We start from the raw sequence: 25966 nt of genomic DNA, 5'->3' as shown, positions 1-25966 counted from the left end.
AACCCCTTGAAATAATCCCATCTTGCCTGCATAAAAAAAGTTTCCAATAAGTTTCTCGTCTATGGAGATGGACATCAACTCTGCAGCCAAGGACCGAGGAGGTGCTGTGCCAAGGGAACTATTTGTCACCCTGACGTATGCACAAACCCCTGAATGCACCACATTTGCACATGCGCCTGGGAGATGAATAGTTCTGGCCTCATCCACAGCACCTCTGTGTAGGGCTGTAGAAGTGATGCCCCAACCACAGACCAGACCAGAAACCTGGTAAAGAACATGAGGTTGGTGTCACGTAACAGAGTTCCAGAGCGGCCACACCATACAACTTCGAGTAGGTATGTACAGTATATTGGAAAGATTCTTCTGCTGGCAAGAAATGAGTAAGGTAAGTTGTCGGGTCCTGGAAAACTGGTTTGATGTAGTAAACTGCATAAGCCAGTGGTGGGCATTCACATTAGATACTGTGAAAAACAGTGGTGGTCCTATGCATTAGATACCATAGCTGTAGGGCGAGCGCTTGTTCAGCCAACAGTTCTCTCTTCCAATCTACGTGCACACTTGGCCTAGCATACATGTGTTCTCAATAGGGAGGGTCGTGTAAGCCATTGCCAGATTTAAGCTGACCATAAATATTAAATGTATGTTGGCTGAAGCCTCCAATTTTGGCAGGACTGAAGGACAATCTAATGTGTATGGTGCAGAAGCTGAGGGGGTAGGATCGAGCAGTTGGTTTTCAGGATGCCTGGTCCTTTTGGTCTCAAAAGATAAGCTACATCACAGGTGTCTGGCACAGGTTCACAACACTATACCTACTGAGAACACTCGGATAAGCATGCATATGTATATGGGGTCAGGAGTTATAGCTCTAATCAAAGACTAAACACCCCAATATACATGCACTATTATGCACAATTGTAAGGGCAAACCATTTTTATAACATTATGTGAAAATAGTATCTCATTGGGCATAACTGCTCCACTGATAAAACCTAAACATAAAAGTTATTAGGACATGTACTAACTATTTATGGTAGGAAGTGTAGCATAGGCAACCACTACTTGTGTCAATGGAGTGCACCTGGATTAGTGCCTATGAAGCTAGTGGTGAAAACATGAATAGAGAGGCCATCATGTCATACTACAGTAGCTGGTAGATTTATACATAGTGAAAATGGAGCATCCTATGCAACAGTCTGAGCAATAAGGAAAACTGTAAGTTGTGATGTGTGGCAGCCATAAAGGGTTGGTGCAACGCTAAGGTTTGCAACAATTGGCATCCGATAAATAAAAAAGCAGAGAACACTTTAAATTAAACTAATATCTCCCCCCTGGTTTGTCAGAGCAAGAAACAATAATATCAGTATTAATTGAAGCATGGGGTAAGATTAAGATATTAAATAAAGAGACTGTGGTGAGGAGCAGATCTGATGCACATACTTACAATTTGCTACTTTGCATAAGCTCAATGAGATCAGTAAAAAGTACATCCCGATTCCGCTCACAGAATCCATCCATATCATAAGACACCTTCAAAAGATATAGAAATTAGGAACCACATACATAATGTCTAGCTGCATGTTCTGACATCCTAAATCATGGAAACTGCTTATTTCATGACAAAATGGCCCCAATTAAAAATAAATGGTTAATAACAAAAACAAATAGTTTGCTAGATTCTTGGATTGCCCATTATTACCAATTATGGCTCACTCTGAAAGGCTGTTTTTTTTATGACACAGGAGGAAGCAGGTGGACATTATAGGAGTAACCGACTATTGTAATGCCAGAACAATAGCAGAGGGAAACCTTCACTAATTTCCTAACATTGTATGTCGGACAATCACTTTACTCCCCTAGGCCTCAAACGATGTAGAAGCCAGTTCTGGTGTGACAAAATGGCAGCGGTCACAATGTGACAAAAAAACTCCGGTGTAAAAATTGCTAAAATCTTGCCATGCACAATATATAAAGTGGACATATCTGTGTATTGGATTTCATATATTTTCATGGGTATTTTTTCACTAAAAAAGAAGACAGCCAAAGTAGAAAAATTGCTAGTCCGGATGTGAGGATAGGTACTATATCATAATGAATCACAACAATGACCTCTAGAAGTACCTTAACAAGCTAAAACATAACATATAATGAATGCATTAAAATGATAGAAGATATCGCAGGTAACAACTTCATAAATTAAAGTGCAGAAAAAACAAATAACCAGTGCCCATTATAAATGCTTACCACGAACCACGATTGGAATTGTTCGTATAAGGCAACAAAGGAGGGCAATGAGAATGGGCCTGGGCAGAGCTGGGCTACTTGCCCTCAGGGGCGTACCATAGCGGCAGACCAGGCCAACTACCATAGCGGCAGACCAGGCCAACTACCATAGCGGCAGACCAGGCGACTGCTATGGGGCCCAGTGCAAGAGTGGGCTCAGTATCCTCTTCTACTGGGGGTGAAAACTTGGTCAGGACTCCACCCTCTAAAAGGAACAACTTTTAGCAAATAAGGCAGTGGAAAAAATGGCCCACGGGTCATTGAAAAGGGTTTAGGCAGAAACCCTTCTGTCCTGTGTGGGGGGCCTGGTTTGATCCTTGCTATTGGGCCTTTACTTCTCTATGTCCGCTAATGCTTGCCCTAGTGTGCCCCTACTTGGCTTCAACTAGGCTGATTGTCCAGTTAGTTGGAGCACTCGCCCTGAAATGGACGACCCTTCTGGACCTTCTCTAACCAATAAAACACCCCAATATAGCCCCTAATGCAGATGGTACCAGCTCTGCAGACAGTACTGTAAATAGAGGAAGTATATAATTAATAGTCCAGAAAGAATAGTCCAGAAAGAACAGTCCTGACGCGTTTCTACTGGCCAACTTCATCAGGGGACTGATAGTACAGATTGCCTCAGTAGACAGAAGTAAAGAGTCCACCTGGTGTAGAACTGAGACTCAGGCTAAAAGGTTCCCCCCCAAGAGTGTTTGGCTAATGATGTGGGATATGAAAAAAGTGCTGTATTGCAGTGGCAATAACAAGGGTGGCATCCTAAGTGCAGATAAATATAGCCAGTCACTTAGTTAGTGGAATGGGCATCAGTTAATGCCCTGTTGAGTGGCCGCTCACCGGAAGTGCTAAATGTGATGTCACTTTTGTCCAACTTGCCAGAAGTGTGTTGTGATAGAATAGAGTGTTATGCTGAGTGGAGATGCGTTACTATGGTTCTTGGGGCGGTGTTAGGGGCGTAATCGAGGGGAGAAGTGAGCAAACCCACACCCCACCGATGACGTGCATTGTTGGTATATATGTAGAAGACACCAGCAAATAAAGCAAGGTATAGCGAAGTCAGTAAATCGCAATAGGGTTTATATTGGCAGACGAATTGACCATATTAAGTAAATATCAGTGTTGCAAAAGACCAAGCATGAGGCTTTGTTGCCTCATACGAACAATTTCAACCATGGTTCTTTTATTATAGGCAGTAGTTATTTGTTTTTTCTGCACTTTATTTAATTTATCAACTTGTTAACTGTGATATTATTTTAAAAGTTATGTTTCAGCTTATTGCAGTACTTCTGGAGGTCATTTTTTCATTACGCAGCAGATTGCCAGATGAAGGTGATGGGAAAACCCGGTTACTTGAGGTTACAATTCTTTGTGTGTTGGACAAATCTAAATTCCCCTCAAACGAATGAGGGGAATAGAGAAGAGAAGAGAAAGGGGCGCACAATAGGATAGTATGTATATACAGATAAAATAATATCGTGAGGATGGTAAAGGCTCACCTTTTTGAGTTGTGCTAAAATTGGCACAACTCTATTAAAGGCTTGTAATGAGGAGACTAATCTTCCGGAACTGCAGCCGCAGATTGTATAATATTTTTGATGGGATGTCCAGTCCCCCAAAAGGAAAAGGGGCAATGAAAGAAAGGAGGTTCTGCTTCGGTGCAAGTCCACAATGGAAACAATGGTATAAATCTTCTTTAATGGAAACAACGCGTTTCGGGGATTAAAACTTCCCCTTCATCAGGTTTCATGATATTACAGTCAATGCAATACACAAATTAATATTGATAGATAAAGAACAAAAAACCGCCAAAACATGCACCTGGGGTATCACCTCAAACAGCAGGTAGATCCAATCAGATCAAATCTCTATTTCGATTGTGCAGATGGTTCTATAATTTGGACACACAATTTTTAGACAATCATGTGTGTCCAAATTATAGAACCATCTGCACAATCGAAATAGAGATTTGATCTGATTGGATCTACCTGCTGTTTGAGGTGATACCTGGGGGTAGCTCCGCCCCTAGGGGGAAGCCCCCAGGTGCATGTTTTGGCGGTTTTTTGTTGTTCTTTATCTATAAATATTCATTTGTGTATTGCATTGACTGTAATATAATGAAACCTGATGAAGGGGAAGTTTTAATCCCCGAAACGTGTTGTTTCCATTAAAGAAGAAGATTTATACCATTGAGACTGCTCCATTGTGGACTTGCGCCGAAGCAGAACCTCCTTTCTTTCATTGCAACTTGAGGTTACAATGGCATGATACTTGGATGAGGTCTTTTGCCACATCCTCTTTTGGTAATTGCATCGGTCACCCTAAGCAGATCATGCTCTGCACTGACAAAGTCAGCCATCCAGCATGAAAACGTCTGCCTAGATTATGAAAAAGGCAGTTTAATGGAAGGGCATTGGCATATTCATCTAGGTAAATCAATGGAAGTGAATAAACAGTCTAAAAGGCTCATGCACACAAAACCATTCACTTCAATGGGTCCGCAAAAAAATGGAAAAGACTCAGTGTGCATTTCGTTTCAGTATGTCCTAATGGCCATTCCGCAAAAAAGATAGAACACCCTATTCTTGTTCGCTTTGCGGACAAGGATAGGCATTGTTACAATGGATCCACAAAAAAATAAAAATAAAAACACAACAACAATGCAATATGGATGTTACATAGAATTTTCCTGCTAGACATATGGAGCATAAATGTATACACTAATACAATGCATTTCCATATCTATTGCAACAAAGTATGTGGTAGTAAGTATTGAGAGAAAATCCAACTCCACATGCCACTTGTGAATGCTCGCACAATATTCTAGTGTGGTATTTCAATCCTGGATCTAATTAAATTTTAATATGCTTTGATTAGTTATTTTCACTTAAGTCCTCTTGGCTGATAAAATAAATCTGCTTTACACTTTTACTGCGTTAACCACAAGACGATTATAAAAAGGAGCGGGCAGAGCAAAGTGTGAGCATCTGTCAGCACATTCTTAGGCAATTAAACAAAATGCATGCAAACAGGGAGTATTAAATAAACATGAAACCGGTTTCTGAAATGCCTGATGTCATGAGCAAAAAATGAGGACTTCGCAAAAAATGTGACCTACACAGCACGCAGACTTTACACAGATTAATTCTGGATTAATTGAATTTGTGTTTGACGGAATAAGCTTTGTCATAAAAGCCACGCTTGTGTGCTGCAGAAACCTATCTAGGCTCATGAGGAACTACCACTTCGATATGTTCTCTGAATCTACACTGTCCAGTAAACTATATACAGCTACCAAGATTGTACAGAAAGCCGGTAAACAGAAAATAAAAGGAGCTTAACAGGGCTGCGTAAGAATGGGAGGGTTTACAGTAACCCCCCACTTGGCCAGACCTGTAAGGGAAGCTTACTTACCTTCTTCCTGATGCTGGCTCCCCGCTCCTTCTCCCGGCCTGCAATGTTCTGCTGGGCTCCCTCGCCGTTACATCACCGTGGCCAGTCACTGGCCGCAGCGATATCGGCTCCACTTACGTTTTGACGCAAGTGGATCCGGTCTCTGTTGCAGCCAGTGATTTACAGCGAGGGAGCCTAGAGGAGCATCGCAGGCCTAGGAGAAGGAGCAGAGAGCCAGTGCTGGGGAGCAGGTAAGTAATCTTCCCTTTACAGGTCTGGTCAAGTGTAGGTGGTGGTGGTAGAAAATGCAGCACAATCTGCAGGCAACATGTTATAGAGCAGGAGGAGATTGATAAATAGTTTTGTGTGAAAAGACTCAGTAAAACCTGTAATTTATACATTTATATCTTAGATTTTTTTGCAGACCTGTGAACACCTATTGGTACAGGGAGGTGATTAATGGCATTGTGTGTATAAGTTTGCATACAGAGTTAGCAGTCCGTCACTGAGAACATCTCTCCTGTAGCGATAGTTCTTCACAGGAGGTGGAAAAAGAGCCATAAATGTATAAATTACAGGTTTTACTTAATCTTTTCCAGAAAAGCTATGAATCAATCTGGTGCTTTCAGACTGCACTGCATTTTGTTGAAAAGTCCTCTAAGTCAGTGTTCTTTAAGAACCCCAACATGCCATAAAACAGCAGCCTGCAGATGTGGTATTGACTTAGCTATAATCCTAAATTATGTCTCAATGACTATTTAAAGGTTCAAACACTGACTCAAGGGATAGCCACCTTACATCTGGTGGCATCAGAGGTGCATCCTTCTTTTCTTTATGGAAAGAGCTAATTTGCAACAGGAATACATAGTCCAAGTCCATCTGCTCTATATTCTACACTGATAAGGATGAGGATTGATCCACCAAGGCTGAACATTGCTTCCAACAGATACTGCTGGATTGGCGTGCTGTTCCCAGCCCTCATCTTTGTCCTGTCTTGAGAGATTTAGACCTCATGCACATGACCATATGTATTTTGCAATCCGCAAATTGCGAATCTAGAAAATATGGATACAGCATGTGTTGCATCTGCATTTTTTTGCTACGCACTGACCAACAGGTCCATGGTCCACCTTCTTCAGCCAAGTATAGGACAAGCTCTATCTTTTTGCACTTCTCCAATATGGCTGCCAACAGGAAAGTTTTTAAAAATAGAAAAGTTGCGGGTTCGCCACGCGCCCCAAACTGAGATTGATGGCCTACATTGAGAATCGGCTATCAATATCAAAGTTCTATAATACACCTTTAAGATGCTGGCACATGCATACACTGTGCTTCTTTTACTACTCTCAATTCATTACCTATAAAGCTATCTGCAGAGGTTTTCAGCCAGACGTGCATATCCTCAGACAGGGATGATTTCTTCCTTTATCTGTGTATGGATACTGCGCAATTATTGTACTGCAGGATCGCTGTTCCTTGTGCAATGCAATTAACCTCCCCAGCTCAGTGATATGAATATGAACAATAATTGCAGAAGAGCAAACATTTTATAGTAGCAACTTAGTCAATAATATACCTTGACAGCATGTTGAATCTTTGTGTCACATGCTATACATGATATTTTCTGTTTGACCACAATCCTAAAGCACCTCTTCCTCATAACATCTCAGGTTTTCCTTCTTAGTACTACAGAATTACTTCTAATAGGTTTCAACATTCCAGAAATGTCTGATGTCACCCTGTTTGGCCAACCTGATGAGCTACTTTTAACTTTGGCCTTTGACAACGTACCTTTCCAGCATAATGATGAATAATAAAACCCTGGTTCCAGCTGTTAAAATGTTCATGTGTTCCCACCGCCATCTGGAGCTTCTGTAAAAGAGTCTGATCTGCCCCTTCTCCCACAGCATGCATTGTGGCACATACATCATCCAAAATGCTCATAATGCCAGGTGGATTCTGAAAAAAGCAGAATAAACAGCACAGACAATACAGTAAATAAAGGAATAGTAAAAAAATGTCACTCATATGGGGAGCAGAAACGTCGCCTTAGTGATCCAAACACTGGGGACTTTACTGTGGTCCTTTCATCGTGGGAATTCATTTACCAGTATGCAGCTAATCTATTCTGTGAAGGATTGCAACTTTTACAATGCAAAAAGTGAAAAAACTTCAGCAAAATCTGCATGTCTTTACAGTAGATTTGGCGATAAGCATGAGAAGATATCGGGTGGCTAGAAACCAATAGTGCTGATATCCAGATTAGAACCTTCCCATTTACCTACCTTTTTTTCCCAGTCCTGCCTCCATCATAGAAATGGACTCCTCCCATCGGACCAAGGAGGTTATTAATGAAAGCAGAATAAATCTGGGCCTTAACTATATTGTCCATTGTATGCCTATCCCCAAGAGACAAAGGAGCCTCTTGTAGAGGTATAATGCTTAGTAAAGTGACACATCTCCTGCTACTTATTCCAGTCTATTACACGAGTGTGGGGACTAAGGGGCAGATTTATCAAAACTGGTGTAAAGGAAAACTTTGGAAAAATGCAAGGAATGGACTCTGATTGGTTGCAGTTTTTCTTTAAACCAGTTTTGATAGATCTCTCCCTAAGTGTATAAAGACCCCTTCATAATAACGTAAGAGAATTAAAATAGTTATCATCCATAAAACAAAACTTGTTACACTTACCACTTTATTCTCAATGAGGTCACATACTATTTTATTGTTAAAATACTCTATGGGGGTCCATCGGATTCCTTCCTGGACATATTCTTCCTACAATTCCAACAACAAGCTATTGTTAACGGTATAATATTATATTAAAAGACAAATAAGATCATAATGCTGATGTCAATGACCAATCTCACATGGAGAGGTTTTATTCACACACCTATTTTGCAGCTAAAGTAGTCATTAACCAGGTCCACAGTAAAGGTACTACTTTTGTGACATTATTTTCAGTCACTTTCTAATGTACTTCTATTTTCTATATGGCTTCCCCTTCCCCTTTTTCTTTCATTATACCTTCCTTTAGACCCTGCTCGTCTCTAGGGGTTACAGCCACCGCTGGAACGCACTTGCCTTTCTGGTGGCTGGGAATCGCGGGAGCGAGCGTACATAGAGGCCAGTGTATGCGCATTCGCTCCCATCCCTTGGCACCTCGTATGTACTCTTGTAATAGCTCCCGCACCCGGCCACCTCGTTCTTCCTATAGAACTGCTTCAGGGCATGAGCTGCAGCCCTGACGCTGTTCTGTACAGTTATTTCCCCCCAATTTTTGCATCACTACTTTCTGACAGCCATAACTTTTTAACTTGTTTTTCTGTCACTCTAGCCCAATAAGGGGTTTTTGTGCGACAAGTTATATTTTTAATTGTACCATTTTGTGGTATATATAATAAATTGAAGTAATGTTATTAATTTTATTTAGGGGAGGATAGTAAGAAGAAAAAATACAAAAACAGGAATTCCACGATCTTTGGGGTTCTGTTTTTACAGCATTCACTGTATGGTTACATGAAATGTTAACTTTATTCTGCGGGTCAGTACAATTATGGCCATACCAAATTTATATAGTTTTTTTTTTTTAGGTTTTGCATTAATCAAAATGCTTTTTTCGCTTTAAAACTAAAAAATTATTTTTGTTAGCTTCACCATAACTTTTGCATTTTCAATATCTACAGGGCGATTTGAGGACTTGTTTTTGCAGGGTAAGGTGAAGTTTTATTAATAAATATTTTTGGACAATTTGTTCACTACAAACAATTCTGGAATTGTTTTTTTTTTTTCACGCTACTGAATGCAGTATCTGTGGATCTAAATGGCCAGGATTGGAGTCACCTCTGATCCCAGCCATTGGAGCTAAGAGTTAGCTGTAATACACAGCCAACACCTACTTCTGATGGTGCGGGCCCAGTACAAACAACAACATTCACAATCACACCAAAGTAAAAAGACACGTGGCATAAAGACTCTTTGCGCTAATAAGCAAGCAACCATGTATCTATATGAAAAGAAAGTATAGCTAGAGATTTCAGCTTCGTTACCTGTTCTGCTTTGAGAGTCAGCTCGATGAATATTTGCTGTAACTTTTCATTGACAAAATTGATGCAGAACTGCTCAAAACCATTTTTCTGAAAAAATAAAAAAGATGCAAATGATTCATATGTACAGATTGAAGGAACAAATGTGAATCTACAGCTGACATTTAACTTACCTGGAAAATCTCAAAGCCATAAATATCTAGAACACCGATATTATATTCTTCATGATCCTTCTGCATAGCTTTATTAATTGACTAAAACAATAAAAATATTCTTAAGTTAACAACTGTGCACAGACTAGAGGAATGCTTAGGAAATGGTGATAAATGCATGACTGCTGGGGTCTGACCGCTGGGACCCTAACTGATCAGGAAAAGTGAGGGTACCCAAGTTCTCTGTGCGAATGGAGCAATAGTGTGCACTAGTACATTCACCATCTATGGGACTGCATGGATTACCGCTCTATTCACACAGGAGACCCCCATTCTTGTGATCGGTGCGAGTCCCAGAAGTCAGACCCCCCAGTGACCATACATTTATCACCTATCTTGTGGATAGGTAATAAATGCTGTTCATGGGTCACCCCCATTAAACTAAAAATTTGGCAGAGGCTTCAGTAACAAAATATCTTAAAATGTTGCAGTATTGTGTATCCACCATATGCCTTTATTACAGTTTTCATTCTTTTCGTATAACTTGGTTTCAAAGAAATTGGAAGGAATGTTTTCCAAGATTCCATTAAACAAGTATCAAATATAGTCTTATTTTCTCTTCATGTTCCAGCATCACCGATGTAGGAAAAGTATGCCATCATATACAGAGCATGATGCTTAAAGGTACTTCAGAATTACTTTTTCCCAAATATCTTGTAGAGGAACCGGAATGTTTTTGAGCATTATAAATCTTCAGCCTTGCCTGACTGGATCTAGGGTATTTCCATGCTTATGGTGGCTTATATCTACATCTGCATTATGTTACTTCTAAAGATCTCAGACATCTAGTTTGCGTTTTCTACCTCGATGTTTCTTTTTTCTATGTTTCTTTTTCTTGGTAATGGCTTCCTGGCAGCTTTCAAATTCATATCATTAAGATGTCTTGCTACAGTGGAGGAATAGGTTGTAACATTTGTAGATTTTTTTCAAATCTAAAGCAAGAGCGGGGTTGGATTGTGACAGCATTGATGTTCTATCAGGTCTTGCATGGAGTTCAATTTTACACATTTCATGCACCAAACTTCAATTTGTCAAATCTGTCTATAGTTTTCTAAAACATAGATTTTGTAATTAATAACCGTTTAGATATTTTTCAAAAATTCTTTTTACTTTTCCAGAAGCTGAAATTCCTGAAGATTAAATGATTGCAGGAAAACCAGGAGGCCCAAAAGTAAAAAGAATATGTATATTGCTTTCTATGGGACAATCAGTCCCTCAATAAACCCTGATGTGGATGTATGATATCAGCTATGCAAGGGGTAAAAGTGTGATTTAAAAAAAAAATAAAAAAATTCGGCCTAACTGGCTACAGATGAATACAAAATTCGGTGTAAAAAGCCATGGTTTTGCCAGGTTTATGCGAGTAGAATGAGGTTAGTACCATTCACGTTAACACACTGATTCAAAAGGTCATACTTACATCCACCAGGTAATCAAACAGACGAGCATGAAGTGCTTTGGCTAAAGCGTCTCTGGTATAGCAGGCCTGCTCCACATTCAGTGTCACATTGATAGACTCTGACTTGCCGCCCCACTTGCTATCCATCTGCCTGCTTGTCAACTTCTCTTTTAAACGACTTTCATTTATTCCAAGAAGAAATGTAGGGAATGCTAGAACTGCAAACATATAAAACTATTATAGTGTATAGCAAATACAACACGCTCAAAAGCCAAATATGAATGTAGGAGGGGGCAGCTTTACCACGTCTATAAGCCATAGTAGCCGAGTATGAGAGACTGTGTGGGAAAAGTATGGCTAGCTGCAACTTTTAGATCTTTACGATTCAGGTCATGAAAGAGCTTCAGAAAATATGTAGCTGTGAGGCTGTTGTGATGCTTAAAACGTTTGTTCTAGAAATACTTTAAAGATTTATGTGCATATTTATACATGCTGCCATTTTCTATAACTATCATGCAGACACCAAGAAAGTTTTTAGATGATGCCTAAGTTTTCAACTCAAACACCTAATCCAAATACTATGAGGCCCTATCAGGTGCGGGGAAAAAAACTGGTTGGGGAAAAAGCCAGCTGCTGACCACTTTCTAATGTTTATGGCCAGCATAGCATTCCCAAAAATATGCATAATGGGACTGGCCAAGCATGCATGTTTATTGAGGTGGAGAGTTGCTTTTGCATTGCTTAAAGGGGTTATAGGCATTTTTTTGTTTTTATAGTCCCCTATTTATGTTATTCAGTGGTAATGTTGAAAACATTCCTACTGGACCAACACTCCGCTCTCTGGTGTAATTAGATTATGGGAACTTCCTGGATCACGTGCCATATATTGGGCAAAGTCAGGCAGCCTCGGGCACTCTGAGCAGTCAGTGCCCGAGGCTGCCTGACTATGCAGGCACAACCTGCGTACATTGGGTTGTAACTGGGCTAAGATACACATTTGATTGAAGGTAGAATTCACCAACATTTAAAATATTTTTATCTACTTTGTATGACTAGCTTTAGTCAAACTGAACCAGAGTATACATTGTTCCTTTAAGTTACAATGTAATTGGTTCTGGAATGACTATTATAAATTGAAACAATTGTAACTTGAGTCCATAACTCTATGGAAAACTAGTAATTGGTTCCGAAGCCCCAAAAGGTCATCCAAGGATAAGAGAAAAATTAAGATTTAAGAAACATAAGCAGATAACTAAAGGGCTTTATCAAACAAGTAGATTTTGTACAGATGGCGATTGACAATCAAAAATTTTGGGACTTGTTAGCGTTTGAAAGTGATCACATCACACAGAGCAATGTTTGTTGTAGTAATTGGTAATTTGATTGTTATAAACTCGCTAATTGTTTGTCAATGCATATATTGCACACACAAAAAAAGCGGGTGATGACTTATTACACGCTCAGATATGTGCTCGATGAAGGAGAATTTTTAAGCATGCTGAAAGATCAGGACCAGTGAGAATCAAACTATTTCGGGATTGCTGAAAACTCAGTGTGAAGAGCGCTCTTTTGCAAATGATATTACGATTTTTAGTTCTATTCTCGCAAAGTCTAGTACAGGCTTAAATGGGTTGTCCGGGTTCAGAGCGATACCTGGACATACCTACCTATATGGCCACCCAGGCAGCCCCACCATTGTATTCGGTGAAGTCACTGGCTCTGATGGGCCGGCTTTAGCGCTGCCCTAGCTCATCAGTGCCGGTGACGCCACCTGGCTCACTGCTGGGCGGAAGCCTCCACTTGGCAGTCCCTAATGCTCCGATGCTCATATCAGGGGGGCTGCCTGGGTGAAAATATGGGTATGTCCAGGTTCAGCTCTGAACCCGGACAACCCCTTTAAGACAGATAAATCAAGTCCTTACATAACAGTCAGAACAGTCAGGAATAGATGCTGGAAATCACTTTCTATGATGTGGACAGGAGTCCCTTATAGTACACAGTGTACCAGAAAAGTAAAATTGAGCTGTCCTCACCTGACATCTAAAAGGAGCAGCTCGTCCTGGCACAGACAGAGGGCAGTACAGAACACAGAACATGCAGTACCGCTCTGTACTGTAAAGAGGAGCTACCAGAAAACCAGAACAGGTGTTTTGCCAGATAAATGTCCATGTTGATTGGTTAATTCTGAGTCATTGTATGTTGAGTCTGTTTTCAACTTACGATGGCCCGACGATTGTATGTTTAAAATATTGTATCTTGAGGAGCCACTATATGTTGTTGTTGGTCCATCGTTTTCGATGAGGACCTTGACATCTGAGATATATATATCTTCGGCCATTAGCAATGTTTCCTTTGGTGGCTAATAAGGCCTATGTTAGCATTAAATGTTTTGTTACATACTGAGCAGACAAATATAGGTGTTTTTCTCAGCATTTTCAGCTCTGTGTTTAAGAAGTGTACGTTGCTCCTGTGCTAGGATTGTCCTTATGGATTCGTATGTCTGGCAACCCTGATGGATCAGGGAACACCATGCATAATGATCATGCGCCAGAGATTCCCACGAGGTGATGCTGATATCCAGGGACTTGAGAGAGGCTTTCAGTGTATCTTTGTATCGCTTCTTTTGCCCCCCCCATGCCATCGCTTACTCTGGGACAGCTCACCATAGAAGATCTGGCCTGCCCAGCGCATCTGGATTTCATCAATAAGGTGTAAACTGATGGTAAGCCTGCTCTGGAGAGGACTTCTGTATCTGGCAACTTGTCCTGCCAGTGGATCCTCAGGATTCTATGGAGGCAAGTCATGTGAAAGTGGTTCAGCTGTCTAGCATGTCTTCTGTATACTGTCCAGGTCTCACTAGCATACATCAGGGTGGTTAACACTACCGCCCTGTAGATTTTAAGCTTTTTGTAGCAAGGCTTATTCCACGGCGGTCCCAAGCAATGGTCTGCAGTCTGTCGAATGCTGAACTTTCCTGTGCAGTGACAATTGACATCGAGGTCAACTGCAAAGGCGAGGGTACTGCCAAGATACGTATATTGGTCCACTGCATGCAGCTTTTGCCATTTCACTGTGATGGTAGGTTCTTGATATTGGGCTTTCGGAGCTGGCTGGCACATCACTTTGGCCTCATCATCAATGCGAAGAAAACCAAAGTTGCCACATGCTGCTGCAAATTTGTCCATACTGGCTTGCATTTTCTGCTCTGATTCCGCATTAACGGGATTCTGTCACCTGGGTTTTGCCTATAGAGCTGCAGACATGCGCTGCCCCATAGCTCTCAGTGCTTTTATGGTGTCAAAAAAATGATATATATATATATATATATATATATATATAGCAAGTAAGGTGCCCAAGGGGCTGTTACTAACGTTTATGGTGCCTAGCCATGCCCACTGTGAAGGAGCCCAGCACCGCCCGCATCCTCCAAATCTGCTCCTTGCTCCTCGACGTCACAAAGTTAGAGCGGCGTAATCTCGCGCATGAGTGAGTACGCCGCATGTCAGTGCCGGTATAGTGTTCCTTCCCTGTGCTGGCATCAGCCTCAGGGAACAAACTGCGCATGCGCTAGCTGCGAGATTACGGCGCTCTAACTTTGTGACGTCAGGGAGCAAGGAGGAGATTCGGAGGAAGCGGGCGGTGCTGGGCTCCTTCACAGTGGGCATGGCTGGGCTCCAAAAACTTTAGTTACTTGCCTCATTATATATATATTTATTTATATATTTTTTTTACACACACAATAAAAGCACAGAGCTATGGGGAATGGATATTGCGGACGTGCTAGCGGCGATCTAGCAGCTCTATAGGCAAAATCCAGGTGATCGAATCCCTTTAAGGGCACAATCTTCAGCAAAAAAAATAAATTACGAAGCACAGTCTTACCTTGGTGGCAGCCTGGAGTCTTCGTAGATTGAACAATTTCCCATCGGTTCTATACCTCAGATTGATTCCTAGTGAACTGCTCTGAAAGGCATCTGACAGCATGGCTGAAAACATTATGCTGAACAGGGTTGGTGCGAGCACGCACCCTTGTTTAACGCCATTTGTGACAGGGAAGGCCTCTAAAGATTCACCATTGCTTAGGACACGAGCCGCCATACCATCATGGAATTGCCGTACCATCAGGATGAATCTGTCTGGGCATCCAAACTTCGACATAATGCGCCATAAACCTTCGCGACTGTCAAAAGCCTTGGTAAGATCTATAAAGGTGGTGTGTAGTTCCCAATTTTGCTCCTGACATTTCTCCTGGAGCTGTCGAGCTGCAAATATGTTCATCGTGCCAGGCTCTTTGCGAAAACCACACTGAGTCTCAGGTAGACCCCGTTCCAGATGGTCAGACTGTGGCGAAACTACCCTCCAAAACCCAGTGGCGAGGTGCCTGTTTGCCAGACTCCTGCCTCAGGACTATGGCCCATATACTAACTTTGAAGGAGAAGACAGACCAGCCGCACAGCCTAAATCTGTGGAACTGTTTTGGGCAGGAAAGCCATGGCTTGCGGTCGGCCAAATGTGACTTCCATGGAATTCGGGAACCCCTGCTCGGATCTGGGTGATGTTTGGATATGTTGTTCACCCAGATCAGAGCTATCCATGGATGTATAAATGATGGGAATATGTAGGGTTTTGAGGTGGTTTCTGTGTTTTGGGGAAAAATTTGTGTTTTCTGCCTGTGAGTGATTAAGTTAGCCAATTATGTTTGGTAATTGTATCACAGGCAGAGCCCATTGTGTTTTGGTAATTGTATTTTGTTGATTGCGTCAAAGACTATGCCTATTCTGTTATTGAGTGATTCACAGGCAATGCCATTGTGATTGTTAATTGCGTCACAGGCAATGCCATTGTGTTTGTTAATTGTGTCACAGGCAATGCCATTGTGTTTGTTGAATGTATAGTTTTTGTGTTTAAACTGTAAGGATTGGCTGCTATGTTATGTCCTCAGTTCTCAACCAGGTCCACGGGGGTGGTACCCTTGTTTGAAAATGTGTAAATAAGTCAATGCTTGTGTGTTCAATAAAGAGTTCTTGTTTTACCCTTCATCATGTTGAGGCTGGTGTTTGGGTAACTGATCGACACTGGGGATTGCTATACGCTGAAGATTTGCTATACTCCCCATGCTATAACTACTAGCTCTTGTAAGAGCTGTTCTTGTTCCTTGTTCCTGAGGTGGTATCGGTGTCAAGTGGAGTGCTTGGAGTCCTCAGGAAGCACTAGGAGCATCCATCAACGGAGGTACCCAGTCGGGGTGCCAGGAGATCTGTTACACAGACGATTTAACAACGTTCGTGCCAAGATCTTGCCTGCAATTGATAAAAGTGATATTCCTCTATAATTATCGCAGACTTGTCTATTTCCTTCCCTCTTATAAAGGTGTACGACGGACGCGTCTTTTAGTTCCTGAGGTATGGAACCTTGATTCCAGAAAGACTGGAACAATTGGGTGAGTTTTTCAACAAGCACTGCACCACCAGCCTTATAGACTTCCGCTGGACAATTGACTGATGGCCTGTAAGGTTTCAGCCTCTGATGGTGGGACATCCAGGCTATAGTTGATATCCACCTGGGGTATTCTGTCAATTCCCTCATTATTGATGGTAGATGGGCGATTTAGCACAGAGTGGAAATGTTCAGCCCAACGCTGTAGAATCAGAGTTTTCTCAGTGATGAGTTTTACTATTCAAATCCAGTAGATGGGAGCTTCCTGAGGACTGAGGTCCATACAGGGATCTGATGGCTTCATTCGTTTGGCATAGTTTCTATCAGCAAACTTCTGAATTTCATCTGCTTTGGCACTCAGCCAGGGGTCCTGCATCTTACGGAGTTTACTCTGTATAGTCCTGCGAGTGTTGATAAAAGCATTTTTCTTTGCAGTTGACGACGGGTCATTTTGAGGAGCACAGTGAAGGCGATGTTTTTCAGCTAGCAAGGCCTTGATCTCTTCATTGCTTTCATCAAACCAGTCCCATCATTTCCTGCATGCGGGTCCAAAAGCCTTAAGTGCAGACGAACGTACGATGTTCCGGAAACATTCCCATTCATTCTCAGCACTTTCCTGCATTTGCAGGTTCGTGAGTTGATTGTCAAGATCTTTTACCAATGAGGCTGCTACATTGGGATTTACCAATGTATTGACATGGATCTTCTTTATCACAACTCTGTTTCCCTGTGGCCGCTTCTTTGGTTTGATGTGGATATTTAGTTTAAAAATTATGAGTTTATGGTCAGTCCAGCAGTCGGCATGGCCTTAGTTACTCTTACATCCTGCATGTCTTTCCTCCGCACTATGACATCAATTAGATGCTAGTGCTTGGAGCGTGGGTGCATCCAGGATGTCTTTTTGCGAGTAGGTAGGCGGAAGATGGTGTTAGTAATGACCAAGTCATGAGCAGCACATGTCTTTAATAGTAATAGACCATTGCTGTTACATGTGCTGATTCAGTTTTTGCCAATGACGCTATTCCAGGTGGAGTGATCGGATCCCACTCCTGCATTAAAATCACCAAGTAGAATCATTCTGTCAGTTCACAGATGAAAGTAGGGCATTGAGATCATTATAAAACTTGTCCTTTACTTCATCAGGATTTGTCATTGTGGGTGCATAGGCACTGATTAGCGTAGCTTGTTTTCCGCTTAGTAATGGAAGTTGCAGTGACATGAGCCGATCATTTACACCCTTAGGAAGATTGGCAAGTTGGCGAACAAGATGATTCTTAACCACAAAGCCAACTCCAGACTCACGACGTTGGTCACTGCCACGTCCACACCAAAAGAACGTGTAGCTGCCTCCTGTTTCTGTGAGTTGACCTTCATTTGCTAAGCGAGTTTCACACAGAGCCGCAATGTTGAACCTTGCAAGCTCTCTAACTACCAGAGCTGTTCTTTCTGGGCGATCTGCTAATGGGTTGTCTTGAAGCGTACGTACATTCTATGTACCAATAGTAAGTGGTAATACCTTGTGTCTCATCTTGGGTTTTGTATTTTGACCGCATAAGATGGAATTCCCTCCAGCCGCGGTAAGCTGGATAGGGTTTTGAGAGAAGCAACAATGTTTAGGGCACCTTTTCTAGCCCCTTCCTCATACTACAGAGGTGAGCACTGTTATCCTAAAGAGGGCTGCTCAGTCACTCAGGTAGACGCCAAGTCCAGCTGTTGCTTCGTCAGCATGAAGATGTCCATTAGACCTGAGCCGCCTGTGTGCAGGTCCGCGTCCACAGCTCCCAGTGACTCCACAACTGCTGCTTCATCGCTCGCCTATCGGCACAGGACTTTGCACTGGTCGAGATGTCAAGACTTGCGTGTGAATTGGATTTAAGTGAGGGAGAGGTGCGCAGAGTCAGCCTCACTCTCTTCCCAGATTGCATCTTGCTCCAATTGCAGGCATAAAGTCGAGAAGGTTGGAGATAGGCTGGGAGCAGTGGTTGACCAGGGCTTCTTTCGTGTCTTGCCGTGTTCTTAGCGTACCACATCGCTTGCAGATACTGCCTTCATGACCATTGGTCCTATTTAATAGCTCTCATCCGCTCACTCCGCCAAACTCTGTCTTCACATGCTCGAGATACACAAATCCCTCTGTTACAGAAGGTCAATCACCCGATGGCTACTCTCAACCTGGTTTGGCCAGCTTGTCGAAGCTGTTGCCCAGGGTGTGCCCGCTGCGCATGTTACAGATGCTAGGAGCCACAGGTGAGAGCAGAGTGTCAGGTGGGGACCAAAGGTGTACGAGCTGAAAAGAGCACGACATGCCCTCCACCCCTCCCTAGACACCCCCGACACCCACTGTATAGTGATATTTTGTATGACAGAAAGAAAGTCCATAAGACAACACAGTAAGGCTGGGATTCTTTGTGTGCAGTTTCTGAAGAAAAAGCCAGGAGTGGATCATGAAGGGAAGAAGCCTTTCCTTCCTCTGCTTATGATATGTTCCTGGCTTTGCCTTCAAAAACGGCATAAAAAAACCTAACATGTAAACCAAGCCCAAAAATACCACATTTCTTGAAGCTGAAAATCACTGCACATCTGAAGGGTAAGGCTTTGTTCACATGTATACTTCAGCTATATATATCGAAAGTAAACCTCCAATATATCACAGCCATAAGCTACCTTCAAACTAGCGTTTTTGCTGAATGTGTTACTGATAATACAACCATCTGCATCCATTATTAACGGATCCAGTTGTATTATCTTTAACATACCCAAGACGGTAACGTCATGAACTCCACTGAAAGTCAATGGGGGACGGATCAGTTTTCTATTGTGTCAGAGTTAAATGGATCCGTCCCCATTGACTTGCATTGTGAGTCATGATGGATCCGTCTTGCTCCGCATCCCATGACAGAAAGAAAACCGAAAACATGCTGCGATTTGCTCTCCGGTATGGGAACGCAACCAAACGGAACAGAATGCATTTTGGAGCATTCCGTTCTGTTCAGTTACGTTTTGTCCTTATTGACAATGGATGGGGACAAAACGGAAGCATTTTTCTCCGGTATTGAGACGCTATGACGGATCTCAATACCAGAAAATAGAAACTTTAGTGTTAAAGTAGCCTTACGGATGCATACGTCAACCACTGGTCACAATGATAAAAATGTACACTGCCCTGTATTAGGTGCCTCTGTCCACTAGGAAATAGCAGGTTCTGCTTGCTTTAAATTTCTTTTTTACTTTTTTGGCTAAATAAGCACATTGACTAACGGCTTGGATGAAAAGCTTTTTAACATGATGATTGTGATCCCGCATCACACTGTTCCCAGGAGGCTGGAAGTAATTTCTAGACATTAAAACGCACTTTACTTCCCCCATACTCTTTCTTCTCGATTAACAGCAGATTGTGGCCACATTGTTGCTGTATCTGCACACCATATTACTGCTCATGGTACTACAGAATGTGGAAGGCACAATACATGCTTACAGGAATGGATGCAGCTCATTTAAAGATATTACCCTTGACACCCTTCTGTTATACAAAAGGTATTTGATGTGGAGGCATATCAATTTCTCTTCATAAAACATTCATGAGCCATTCAGTTTTGTGGTAGAGGCACTCTAATGCCTATACAGGATATTCTTGTGTATCAATGAAATAACAGAGAGGCAGTGTCAAAGGGAAGCAAAATATCTGATTACTAGTGACTCATCCATACTATCATGCAATATACAAATTCCACTCTCATTGTGATGATCTGATTACTGAAAATCTTGTGTTATCTATTGTGACACAGTGAGGGGTTGTTTCTGGCAAGGCAGGTATTTTCCTCCCAGCATGTGCGGCTGGGCTGATTTCCAGCCAGGTGAGGTCAAATACCGGACCGGAGTTTAAGTGCCGGTCCGAGTTTTGGCAGCACTTGACGGTCCTTAAATAGGCAGTTGGGCACAGCAGAGATGTCTCTGTTTTTGGGATATGAGGCTTTGTACCGTGCTGGAGGGCTGAGAGCCGCACGCTGGGGAAACAGGCCCCCTAAGGCCTGCTGTGGACTACTGGAGGCAGAACTGCCAGCAAGGTGACTTGTGTTATATGAACTTTCCATTGTGTGTGAATTAACACCAAGACTGCAAAGTTACGTGCTGTTTTGTGCAATTGCCTCAAGTGTGAATAAACACTGACGTTTTGAGTTAAGAACTTGTATTTTGCCTCTGTACTGCGCCCGCTTACCCTATGTACCAGAGCGAAACCGCACACTATATATATAGAGGTATTACTTGTCATTGTAATTCTGCCTATGTTGATTATGATAATAGCTACTGAAAAGTTATTTGTACAAAACAGGAAATCATGAACTATTATTGGACCTACTAGCCAGTGTGAAAATTACAGAATTATATATATTTTTAAAAAAATATAGTTGCATGGAAAAAAAGAATAAAAATCAAAAAATCATGTTTAACATTAAAATGGGATTTGAACTATAGGTTATTTTCTGATGACACATTCCCTTGCAATAGAGGCCTCAAACACAAACATTTCAAGTCCACCTAAAACTTTCATCGGACCATAAAATAAAGAAGGGTAGATAGAACAAATCATGAGCCATCCTTATGTAGTCATATAACATGATCGCATCACATTTCTTTTACCGTTCCTCACTTGATGGTCTGATGAAGATCTGAAAAAGGTTCAGAAAAGTACTTACTGTTTCTACAGTATGCACTATTTATTAGTGAATTGGAAGAAGACTAATCAATTTGGTGAGTGATGAGTGCTACTTTTACCCCATTTGAAATTATGTCTGTGACCAAAACAGAAGTCTAGACGTTGTGGTCAATGAGACGGAAAGCAATGTCATTTGACTGAGTGAAGCATACCAGACCACACAATTTCATCTTTGAACATTAATTATTAAAATCATGTTACATTGCATGATATATCAGACACATTGATTTGTCACTGAATCAAGACTTTAGTTGTTCATCCATACTATACAAAAAGAAATACCTACACTCTTCACTCTCCACTGCAGCATAGTTTCCTTTTTCTTTGAAGCTAATATTACCCAGGTGGAGAATTCCTGCTACTATCTGAAGCACCATAGCTTGCTCTTCGGCAAAAATACCAATAACGCTCATGGCATGCTGTGGGGAACATAAATGAGAGTTAGAGATTCCAATGCCAATTCCTGGCATCACTGCCTCCATTTACATTTTCTTGCTGCATTAGAGCCAGGATGAATACACTTTTGTGGAGTTGCTGGTTGTACTATGAGCAATGATTTTTCAGTCCATTTTTTCCCCAGAAAAACTAGTTTAGATTAAAAACCCTCAACACATTTTCCAAAAAGCATCTTCCCCATTTTAAACTGTCCCCAAGCTGGATGCCAGTTCAGTTGGCTGCCTCAACTAGCGGAGCAGGAGACTCCAGTTGTGGTCCTAGAGGTGGGATTCACACTTCTTATTTACCACTGTTATCTGTGAGGAATCTCAACAATTACTCCATTTCCCTTGAGCTCCACCACTCAGGATATGGTAAATCAGGGTCCTGTCCATCAAGGAGCGTGGCTGAGTGGAAGGGATCTGTGGCTTTGTGGGAACGAGGCATGGCTCAAATGCTGAGTGCCAAATAATATGGCTAAAATTTGGTACGTAATGTAAGCAAACAGATAGGTGGTATAAACTAGATCGATGGCCCAAATGTATCATCCAGCATCTGGTGCAGTTCAAGAGTGTTTAGTCGAAGTCTACACTGTGTTATTAGACAGGATTAATACATGCCCCAGTGATTTCAGTTGTGCATACAATGTGAACCCCTAATTTATTTAATAGTACAACCGATCATGGCACATGTTGCAGCCTTCTGTCTGAGGTATACATCAAGAACTTCTACTGACATACACCAAAGATATAAGCATCTGTCAGGTACAACCACCCTTAGGTTATGTTCACATGACGGATTTTTGGCACAGGTTTCTGTGCAGATTCGGTGCTGAAAAACCATGCGGAATCTGCTCTGAAACCACCTCCCATTGTATTCAATTGGAGGACGTGCTGCAGTTTGAGGCTGAGAATTTTACGAGGATAGTTTTCCAGATCGCGTTAAGAATGTACATGTCCATTCTTGGCGTAGTTCATGCACAGACACCTAGGAAAGCCACAGCAGGAGCCATTCAGTGGAGCTATAACAGAGAGTGGGACTGCAACATTGAAAATGAAAAACCATGGCAGAAACCACAACGTTTTTCTGCTGTTGGATGCACAGCGGATTTTGACATGATGAAAATGTGCCGTGTAAACGTACCCGTACTGTATTTTTGTAACTTGATTGCAACCAACACAGGCAACCAATCACGTTGGTACTTTAATCAGCCACGGGGATGATGAAAAGTGGGAGCTGGAATCTGATGGGTAGCTAAGGATGACTCTTAGCATTTTCTCTTATACTTTTTTTGATAAATCTTCCCCAAGGACATGCATAAAGAAAATTAATTCAGACATAAGTTTCTTACCATGGTTTCTTGAAAGTCCCTCTTGTCATTGATGTCATCCACTTTGTAAGATCCAGACTGGCTAAGGTAGTAATAATAATCTAGGTTTGTAATCCCAAGGTCATTCCTTTGTTCTTTAGAGGCTCCTTCTATTAACTGAAGTAAATAGAAACATACAGCATTTGGATTACGTTGTGTATTGTGTTAGCCACATATATACATTTTAATCTTCAAAAATATCCTCAAGCTATAAGGGTGCATCCAACTAGCCTACACACTGTCAGCTTTATAGGCGTGACTTAAAGGGGTATTCTGGTTAGAACAAGTTATCCTCTATTCACTGGACACGGCATAACTGTTAGATTGGTGTGGGTCCAATCACTGGGAACCACACTGATCTTGAGAATGAGGGACCCATATCCCTATTTGAATGGACTGTGCTCAGCAATCTCAAGTAGTCCCATAGAGATAAATGGAGCGGTGGTGGGCATTCTTGACCAGCGCTCCATTCAAACCGGTGTCCCGCGTTCTCATGATTGTTGGGCGTGTTGTGTCAACAGTCAAGAGTATGACTAATTTGGCCAAGCCATTTTTTACATTAGGCCAACCCAGCATTTTGCCGATAATCATGGTTGCAACTTTTGAAACCCACAGATATCAGTTGTAATAACTAAGGCAGAGCCAACTATACCTTTAGTATTACATGGTGCTGAACTCTCTGGGTTCCCCAAAGGAACTTCAGCAGCCATATAAATATGATATAATTATAATATAATTAGAATATGTTCCTCTTTATTCCTCATGCTACCTGTAATTTATGTTTAGGAGAGATAACCTAAAACATTGACAGGACGGTCCAGTAAATGCTGTAGTATTGCAGCCTGTCAATACTTTTGCGATAGCTACCTCCGAGGAAGAACTCGTGTAGACAATATTTTTTTAGGTTACTTTATATATAGGTGCTTTCTTTGTTCCCATCAGAAGGATGTAGTGGATTTTCAGATTGTTTTACAGCTAGATTTAAAATGTATTAAGTAGACTTCTAACTCATCTTGGTTCAACAAGATGACACATAATGAGCTTCACAATTCATCAGAAAACTCTGATACTGCCAAGTAGTGGCCACTGAAGACAAGCGTGAAACAAGAACATCTGCTGACGGGAGCATGTTTGGAAAGATTTAATAACATTAATATGACATTAGCCCCCAGACATTTCTACAGACAAGTGTACAATTATGCAGGTCAGGAGGGCCTGGAACAAATATATATACAAATAAAAGATGAAGCATTAAAATGAAGAATTGACAGCAATCCAAGCATCTTTAGCATGAGCGCATAGTTTTAGTAAACTAAAAATAAAAGAAATCATAACATTTTCCTGTTTGTGCTCATACCTGATAAAAAATATGAAAACTTCTTTCTCCTGGATTTCTCATCACCACTCGAGATTTTTCCAGCAAAAAGTTGGATATTTTGCCTCCATCTGGTTCTCCTCCAGGACTGAACTGAATTTCAAAGTACTTTCCCTTTTGAAAAAAAAAATATATTAAACTACATAAAATCTACTGCAAGATTCAAGTTTCACTAGTACCTGAAAACATACTTGACAGACTCACTGGAGTACAATTAGATCCACTAGGATCTTTTAGGTTCCACTGTAAATGGATCACAACAGATTGTCAGGGCTTTGGTTATATTTCATCCATGTGTCTACCTCTTCATTATATATCAATATAACCTTTTGTACTATTCTGTGCATGCAATTGTAAAAAAACACTCCATAGAAAAACACTTTACAGGTCCCAAGGAATTTTGCTTCTAAGAAGAAGTTGTTTCTTCAACACAACCTATAACTACACGCCCAATTATCATGTGCCAAGTAATATTACATTTCCCCTACACGCCACAGCAGAAAAGATTTGCGCCATTCCTGTAGCGATCAAGTGATCACCAGGGCAGTGGTTTTCAGGGGTTGTCTAAAATGTACAAAGTATTATGCAACCATATGCTAAAATCTATTTCTTTGGTAAGTCAATTTTTTGTATTAAGATTTTACATAAACGATTACATAGAAAAGTAAAAAAAATTTTTTTTTTAAAAAGGGCAACTTACAAATCTGCTGGAGTTGTTGTTCCTCACGGTCTTTGCATTGCCAAATGCCTCTAATAAAGGATTTGATTGCAGAATGATATCTTTTACGTGCTACGAGTGAGAACAGGAGACAGCCATCAAAATATGACATGGCCTACTGTCTATTCTGTCCATACAATTATCAATGTGTCAAGGAAGAGAGTTTATAAAATGCTAAATATTAGAAGAGGCGTAAAAAACAAACACCTAAACCCTATCTATGGTGAAATAGAAGTAATAGATTAACACAGTATAGGCTCCTAGAGTAATCTTCAAATGCAAATATCTGTCATTCAATTCTTGTTTTGGTGCTAGTTTTATAATACATGGATGAGATTTAGAAGTCATTGAATCTGAAGAGACATTATTTTCTGCAGAGCTTGCAAAAGTCCAACAATTTTGATCTCGCCCCCTAGAGGAACCTGCAGTCCAAGGTTTCTATATCCGAGCATGCAAAACAAAACAGGTCATATGAAGCTAAATGGCCAATGGGAATGCTTTCAGACTGCAGAAAGTAACCTCCATACTGAACCATGAATTAACACTGAAATACTGCATCAAGCTTATAAACACGATATATACCTTATAC

The 25966-nt window shown here is 41.3% G+C and overlaps 1 protein-coding gene across 1 annotated transcript in view; it reads right to left on the bottom strand.

Moving 5' to 3' along the window:
• MYO1E (myosin IE) overlaps positions 1–25966 on the bottom strand; it is a 238236-nt gene that overhangs the window by 82736 nt on the left and 129534 nt on the right. The window contains exons 6-15 of the mRNA XM_040413869.1: positions 25360–25449; positions 24642–24773; positions 23267–23401; positions 21767–21899; positions 11352–11548; positions 9893–9973; positions 9723–9809; positions 8365–8451; positions 7464–7631; positions 1441–1526 (exon numbers count right to left, since the gene is read on the bottom strand). Coding sequence (XP_040269803.1) covers positions 1441–1526; positions 7464–7631; positions 8365–8451; positions 9723–9809; positions 9893–9973; positions 11352–11548; positions 21767–21899; positions 23267–23401; positions 24642–24773; positions 25360–25449 — 1196 coding nt within the window. The remainder of the gene's footprint in view (positions 1–1440; positions 1527–7463; positions 7632–8364; positions 8452–9722; positions 9810–9892; positions 9974–11351; positions 11549–21766; positions 21900–23266; positions 23402–24641; positions 24774–25359; positions 25450–25966) is intronic.

Source organism: Bufo bufo, chromosome 1 (genome assembly GCF_905171765.1).
Source record: "Bufo bufo chromosome 1, aBufBuf1.1, whole genome shotgun sequence".
Lineage (NCBI taxonomy): Eukaryota > Metazoa > Chordata > Amphibia > Anura > Bufonidae > Bufo > Bufo bufo.
Note: the sequence above shows the minus strand (reverse complement) of the source record. Positions and strands in the feature narration are given on the sequence as shown.